The sequence below is a fragment of the Buceros rhinoceros genome, unplaced genomic scaffold (assembly GCF_000710305.1).
Source record: "Buceros rhinoceros silvestris isolate BGI_N320 unplaced genomic scaffold, ASM71030v1 scaffold18943, whole genome shotgun sequence".
Classification (NCBI taxonomy): Eukaryota; Metazoa; Chordata; class Aves; order Bucerotiformes; family Bucerotidae; genus Buceros; species Buceros rhinoceros.
Window position 1 is genome coordinate 8954 of NW_010405884.1, and position 7638 is coordinate 16591.

The following is a 7638-nucleotide window of genomic DNA, read 5'->3' on the forward strand; positions in this document are numbered from 1 at the left end:
GCTGAACTGTTGGTGTGTGAGTACCAATCCTTCTAATCTGATCGGAAATTTCACATCACAGCTGCCCACCATGTTCTGAATTTTAAAATCCAAAAATTTTGCAGGAAAACCCAATTTCTGAACAACTCTTGCATACTTCCTTGCTGCCAGCCTGGATTGCTCCTCACTGAAGTGAGAAAAAGATAATCCGTATTACTTCCTCAGTTAAGTATTACTTTATACGAACAGCATTAAACCACAAATACGTCACTGCAAAAAAAAAGTTTGTGTTGAGGAGGAGGGGGAGGTCACATGCAAAATTTTTACATGCAAAATTAACTAGCACTGGTTTGCATACTAATTTTGGTACTAGGATCCTGAACACCATTAATGCTATACTCAGTTCATGAGACAGAAAACAGTAAATTATAAATCCACGTATTACACGTGTAAAATATTGACACAATTCCCCCTAATGGAATGTAAAAACTCTTACTTTTCAAGGTAAGAACTACTTTGAACTACTGCTAGAAAATGCAATTTCTATAAAAATCTGTAAACTGCCAAAATCCTCTGCTTGATTCAGCCCAGGCATTTAAACCTGGGTTTATCACAACAGCACAATTTTACACGCTGTTGCAGAAGTCAGTTTGCTTAAGAACAGCTCGGGATCTGGTTGCTTCTACCACAGAGTGAGACAACTTGAACATCGAGCATCACCAGGCAGAGAAAGTGTTTCCTATACAGCTCTATTCATTCATCTCTGCTCATTAGCTTATTTCTTCTGGATTCCTAAGAGACTTCTTCAGAGCAGAATTTCTCTACTGTCCACAGGAGTTAAGCTTGTGCTTAGTTTTCAATTCTTATGCTTCCAATGATCACATTAAGAACAGATCAGACTACAGGGACCAGAGACTTGGACCCCTTGGCCCCTGATGAATGAAACTACTGAAATATAAAATCACTCTTCCTCTGCCACCCCCCCTACATTTAAGCAGTTCCAGTGTGTAGTCATTGAAATTTTTAAATTATTAGATAAAAAATAGGTAACTGCAAAAAAATTAATAACTGCCACAAACCGGTTTATCAAGACTGTATGAAAGAGCTTCAGAAACAGAACTACCATTTCCCCTTTTGTAGGGAAGTGCTTTCAGTCATGAAAAGATAGTTCGTGTAGAAATGTCTATTAGTCTGTATGAAATAACTGGGAAGTAAGTTTAGCTGTACCTGTACACATATACAAATAATAGTACTTCTAAAGCGCCATGGTACAAGAGAAAAGACAGCCTGAATTAGTTCGCTTGTAATGCCTGAACATACCTTTTTGCCCCTGTGCACACCATTTTTCCAGAGCTGAATATAAGTGCAGTAGTACGTGGTTCTCTTATTCTCATAATAACAGCTGCAAAACGCTGAAATGTGAGCGTTCAGACTATTAGTGATAGATTGCTGAAATCATTACTTTAAAACTCAACTTGCATCATCTAAGTAGCAAGTTACACTATATTGCAAAGAAATACTAAGTCCAAACATACTTGTGGATCACTCAATATTTACTTGAAATGCTTAAATGGTAAGTAGCTTCAAACACACACGATGAGGCAGTCAGACAGCAAGGATATTGACCATTGCATTCCTATTTTACTGAGCTTCCTACTGTATGTGCAACATACAAATAAAGCTAACATTTGCAACAGAGACAATCTTAAATTAAAAAAATAATTTCATCCGTGTTTTGAAATTTATAGAATCATGGAATGCTTTGGGTTGGAAGGCACCTTCAAAGGACATCCAGTCCAACCACCCTGCAGTGAGCAGGGAGATCAGCATGTCCAGAGCCCCATCCAACCTGACCTTGAATGTTGCCATGGATGGGGCATCACACATCTCTCTGGGCAACCTGTGCCAGTGTCTCACCACCCTCATTGTAAAAATTACTTTCCTTCTATCTAGTCTAAAATCTCCCCTCTTTAGTTTAAAAGCCTATCACAACAGGCCCTGCTAAAAAGACTGTCCCCCTTCTTTCCCGTGGGCCCCCTTTAAATACTGAAAGGCTGCAATAAAGTCTTCCCAGAGTCTTCTCCAGGCTGAAAACCCCCAACTCGTTCAGTCTGTCCTCATGGCAGAGGATTCTTCAGTCCTCTGATCATTTTTGTGGACTCCTCTGGACCTGCTTCACCAGATCCATATCCTTGTGCTGAGGACGCCAGAGCTGGACATGGTACTCCAGGTGAGGTCTCACCAGAGTGGTGTAGAGGAGCAGAATCACCTCCCTCAACCTCCTGGCTACGCTTCTTTTGATGCAGCCCAAGATACAGCTGGCTTTCTGAGATGTGAGTGCACGTTGTCAGCTCATGTCCAGCCTTTCTTCCACCACTACCCCCAAGTCCTCCACAGGGCTGCTCTCAATCACATCATCCCCCAGCCTGTATTGATATTGAGGACTGACCCAACCCAGAGTGCAGGACCTTGCACTTGGCCTTGTTGAACCTCACGAGGTTCACACGGACCCAGTTCTCCAGCTTGTCCAGGTCCCTCTGGATGGCATCCTGTCCCTCAGGCATGTGAACTGCACCACTCAGCTTGGTGTCATCTGCAAACCTGCTGAGGGTGCACTCGATCCCCGTGTTTATGTTATGGATGAAGATACTAAACAGCACTGGTTCCAGTATGGACCCCCCAACGGACACCACTGGTCACTGATCTCCATCTGGACATCAAACCATTGACCCCTACCCTCTGGATGCAACCATCCAAACAATTCATTATCCACCAAACAGCCCACCCATTAAATCCAATTTAGAGAGGATGATGTTGTGAGGGATTGTGTCAAAGGCTTTACAGAAGTCCAGATAGATGACATCCCTCTGTGTCATCTAAATTTGATCTGTTATGAGGAGGATGGAAATTTTATGATCTGTTTTGTTTCTGTGTCTTATAAAATCGGACAGTGTTACAGTACCAGCAAACAGAACAGCTGGAGATCAAAGTTCTGTATAAGCAGAAGTCACCTCAACTACCACAGCAGAACACAGCAGCCCGGTGAGCATTAGCTTTTTACTGTAAGTTCTGCAACATCTATGGCTGCATTTCTAAATATTCTTAAACTCTTTGAAGCAAGAGATCCTGGAAACTGATAGGTGTATACACACACACACACACACACACACACACACACACAAACCACTGTATGGCTGGCGTCTCTTTTTTCTCACCAACACACACACACACACACACACACACACACACACACACACACACACACACACACACACACACACACAAACCCCTGTATGGCTGTCGTATTTATCTTGGACCAGCTCACCATGCAGTCCCATATACTGTTCTACTGACATAACCAAGGCGGTAGCGTGGGTTACCTAACAGCATGTTTGTCAAAATATGGCTTAAATAATAGAGCCAAGCAACATCTTTCTTTGATAGAAGAATGTACTGCCTTAAAGTCAGGGGTGTGTTACATAACCCTTCTTTCTGCTGTGGAAAACAGCATTTCGTATTGATTATTCTAGCCTACAGGTTTTACGCAACCACCTACCCCTAACTCGAGAGTTACCACGGCACGCTCAAGATTTTTGCTGCTCTTACTCACATGCAATTACATAACAGCATCACCAATACTAACCTAGAGTAGCAGTTATTTATCATATATGCCTGCATGCATGCTTTCATCTTTGAGAGCAGAGTTCAGGTAAACTGCAGCAAAATTCCAAATACTAAAACAAAACCTTCACCCCAGGAAAACTGAAGCCTTTCCAAGGCAAGTCAATTCAACTACATGACATCTAAGCTTTTATTAAAAATAGAGTCCAACTACCGTGGTTGCAAAGATAACATTTCCCAGAGGAGGAGCCACCCAAAAGAAAAATGAAGCAACATAATTTTCTTGATTCAATGCTCCAGGTCCTCTGCTGTTGTTCAAAGTTCCCCAAGCTAAAAAAAATCCCACTGAACAGGCTGCTACTCAGAAACAGGAGGCAACTTAGAAGTTGACATGAAAAAAAAAATTAATTTTGCTGTTCCACCAAACCTAGCCATTGGGAGCAAGAAGACAGCAGGAGTACTGGGGGACAACGTAAACAAACAGAGCTCAGAGGAGAAGCAAGGCTGTAAAAAAAAATGAGTGAGTGCATTGTGACCACAAGAATTCCACAAGAGCAGCCAGGTGGAGGGAGCCACGGCATATACAGAACAACTGTGGCTCTGGCAGGAGCCCAGGAGCTGAATTCTTCCTTCCTTTCTCCTTGTTGGGAGATAGGGAACAAGACTTCATCCTCAGACATTGCACCGTAATATGAAAAAGGAACTTTCTGAGCACCACGAACAGACATGCCTGTATGAACAGCAGCAAAGGCCGGCTCTACAGCAAAAAAACCTGGCGTATGGCACTGCTGATTAGGTTCTTCTCTGGTGTGCTGTGTTCTTCCTAAACCTATCAAATTATAACCTGGGGCAAAACACAGCTACATCAGTATAAAAGTGCTCTTTACTAATTTGACAGACTGCTCTAAGTTTACTAAAGATTTCTTTTTAAACCAACTGCAGTATGCAAGTGCATCTACAGCAGGAAGGTTTTTCAATCTATTACAGCAAACTACACCCTCAGCCCGTGCCTCTGCCATACCTGTAATCAGATGGACTCTTAATACATTTCTCTTACCTTGGGATTATATTCGGCATTTCGTGCACGAAGTGCAATAGTTTTCAGGTCAAGTTTGCAACCAAGATTCACTGTGGACACAATATTCCTGCAGAGAGTCAAAAAGAGAATAAAGAAGTCATGTGTCTTCCTCATTTTTAACCAAGCTTCATTAATTTTATTTTTTTTAGTTTGTTAAAAATTACAGTGGTTCTAAATGAAGACATATATAACACCCTCCACTGGTGTGCTTAAAAGATGCGTGGTTGGCATATCACCAAGTGGTTTAGTAATGAAGCTAAAAATAAAAGCAAAAATTAATCATATTTCTAAAGGAGCCCCATAAATTCTCAGGACCTCCCTTCCCACCAAAATGCAGTACCCAGCTTCTGACGTGGCTTTGGTCCCAAGTCTGTAAAGGGGTATCTGGGAAAGGACATGCTGCAGTAACACACGGGGCACTCACTGTAGCTGTGGCACTATCCCAGAGCTCTCGGATGCCGGTGTTGCAGGAGTTATTGGAGTCATCGGAGTCATTGGGGAGGGGTACAGAGGAGTGGTCCCCGGTAATGGGGCTGTAGTAAGAGTCTGTGAGTGGAAGAGCTGGGGAGTTTGACCAGATGTTCCCTGTGTCGCTTGCTGTGATGTAGATTGCTGTGCCGCTTGTTGCTGCTGCTGCTGTCGCTGCTGTTCCTCTAGAATGGACAGACTGTTGGTGCTCTGGACAGGCTGTGGTGTCAGTCCTGTACCATAGGGCATCATCGGGCTAAAAATCGGAATTCCTGGAGTCATTGCACCCTGCAGAAGACAGCGTGAGACAGAAACCACATATTGACTCCACTCCATTTTCAAGAAAAAAAGTTTCCAGTTGTTTAAAAATAAAACAAGCGAAGCTGATCACATCAAATCTGAGGCATATATAGGAGTGACTCACTACAACCAGAAAGCCCTGAAATGCAGTTCTTCTATAGAATAAAACATTACCTCTAGAGATCTGTCAGCTCCAGCACTGTTCATCTCCAGCCAGTGACGCTGACACACATCTCATACTACTTCGCAAGTGTGCCTCTACTCTGACCCACAACTGACTTGCAGTTGTTTGAACACAGACTGTGCCCATCGTAACAAATGCATCTGTTGCACAGCCACAGTCCATTATGCATGTTAAAGGGCAACCACCAAAATTAAATTAATATTTATTTCCAACTTGTCAGTCATGTTTCAACTTAAAGGAACCTCAGACATCTGCATGTTTCTTATACCTCTGGATGTAAAAATCGATGCTTTTAAAACTCTGCTTTACACTAGTATTATTCAATACCTAGCAGAATTTCTCAGATCTGCGAACAGAAAACCTGAAGTTACATGCAAGAAATGGAAAACACTTTCACAAAGAAACTCAGACCATAGTTGCGTATTTATTAATTTTATTTTTTACCTGAGGGGAGGCTAACCCTTGAGCATAGGGTGGCAAGCTGTTGTTCTGATCCATGATTCCAGTAATTTCTTTGGTGAGGCCGGAAGTATTCCTTCAATTAATTTGAATTAACTTCAAATCCTAGAGGGTTTTTAACCCTTTAAAACATTCCAGCAAAGTAGCTTTTTAAACCAAGCTGAAAGTGTTAGCAAAACATCAGCTCCAGAGAAATATGTTTCGACTCCAAAAGCCTGAAAAGAAAAAAAGTAGTACCTTGAGAATAACATCTAAACACAAACCCAAAAGCAAACCTATCAGCTGCTGCGTTAGGTAAGAGACACCCACATACAAATACATATGGAAACATTCGCAGACACACGCGCACACACACGAACAACCCACAAAAATAACCTTTTTCAGGCACGCTCTACAGCAACTTTGCAGTGTGTTTCTGCTGAAGCTCCTGGGGGGTGACCTGACACACGAGCAGGCCTCTGCCTAACCGAACCCTCCTGCACAAACAGCTCAAGCTGTTAATGCTCATTCTGCTCCAAGGTTTGCTTTGGCTGGAAAAGCACTGGGTTTTTTAGAATTTAATTCTCTTAACTACTAACCAACAAACTTACTGACACAATGCTTCTAAGTCTCTTCCTAGCAATTTTAAGGCTTGGGCTTTCAAACATTTTTTTCTCCTATGGGAAAAGCATTGCTGGTCAAATCAGAACTAGGAAATCCTCTTCCATCCACTTCCATAACATAAAGCACTAACAGATTCCAAACAACAATGGCATACACTTTATGAGGAAAAAAAAAGAAGAAATAGGTGGGAGCCAATTTCAGGTACACAAGTGAAATGTATGCATAATTATTTTTTTTTTAAACTATACCACTGTTGCTCTCTTCTGGAAATAAACAACACAACTGGAGAATTTAAATATTTCACCTTGATATAAAATATTTTCCCATTTATTTATAGTTTTCTTAACTAGATAGCTATTACCCAGAAATAAACAAGGCCATTTTTAGGCCAGACATAGACCAACACCTCCTTTTTTTTTTTTTCTTAAGGTATAGGAGCTCAGAATTGCACTAGCATTTATACTGCAGCTGAAGAGTCACGCTTTTTTTCCCCTGTGACCATAAGATGTGATCATCTTTACCCTCACTGGAGGTGTAAAACAGAGTACCCAGGTTTTACAGCCTGGAGACAGGGGTAAATGAGACATTACCCTAGAAGAGAGAGCCAACGCCTCGACAGCCCAGCTCTTTAGTAACAAGTCCCGATACCACGCATGCCAGGACCCGCACTGGGACACCACCTAGCAGAGGTCCATCTCGCACACTCCTAGCCGCGGTTTGCCCGCGTTTCCACTGCAAACGCTGGTGGACGTTTTCGTCGAGGGAACAGAATCCAAAGGCAGGAGGCACCCCGAGAAGGCCCTGACCCACCTCCCGAACCCCCTGCAGATCTCTCCCCTAACACTGCAGCGCTCGGAAAGAGCCGGTTCGGCGTGAGGCGACCTCTCCTGCTTCTCTGCGCAGCCCAGATCCCCACCCGCCCCAAGACCGGCCCCAGCACCGCGCC

The 7638-nt window shown here is 42.8% G+C and overlaps 1 protein-coding gene across 2 annotated transcripts in view; it reads right to left on the minus strand.

The window, feature by feature from the left end:
• The window catches only part of TBP (TATA box binding protein), an 8411-nt gene extending 2099 nt beyond the window's left edge, over positions 1 to 6312 (minus strand). Inside the window, exons 1-5 of one of the 2 annotated variants that reach the window (XM_010133898.1) lie at positions 6075 to 6312; positions 5103 to 5434; positions 4658 to 4745; positions 1300 to 1391; positions 2 to 166 (exon numbers count right to left, since the gene is read on the minus strand). In XM_010133898.1, coding sequence (XP_010132200.1) covers positions 2 to 166; positions 1300 to 1391; positions 4658 to 4745; positions 5103 to 5434; positions 6075 to 6128 — 731 coding nt within the window. In that variant the 5' untranslated portion in view covers positions 6129 to 6312. The remainder of the gene's footprint in view (position 1; positions 167 to 1299; positions 1392 to 4657; positions 4746 to 5102; positions 5435 to 6074) is intronic. The other variant, XM_010133899.1, reaches the window with a different exon arrangement.
• Positions 6313 to 7638: the final 1326 nt, after the last annotated feature.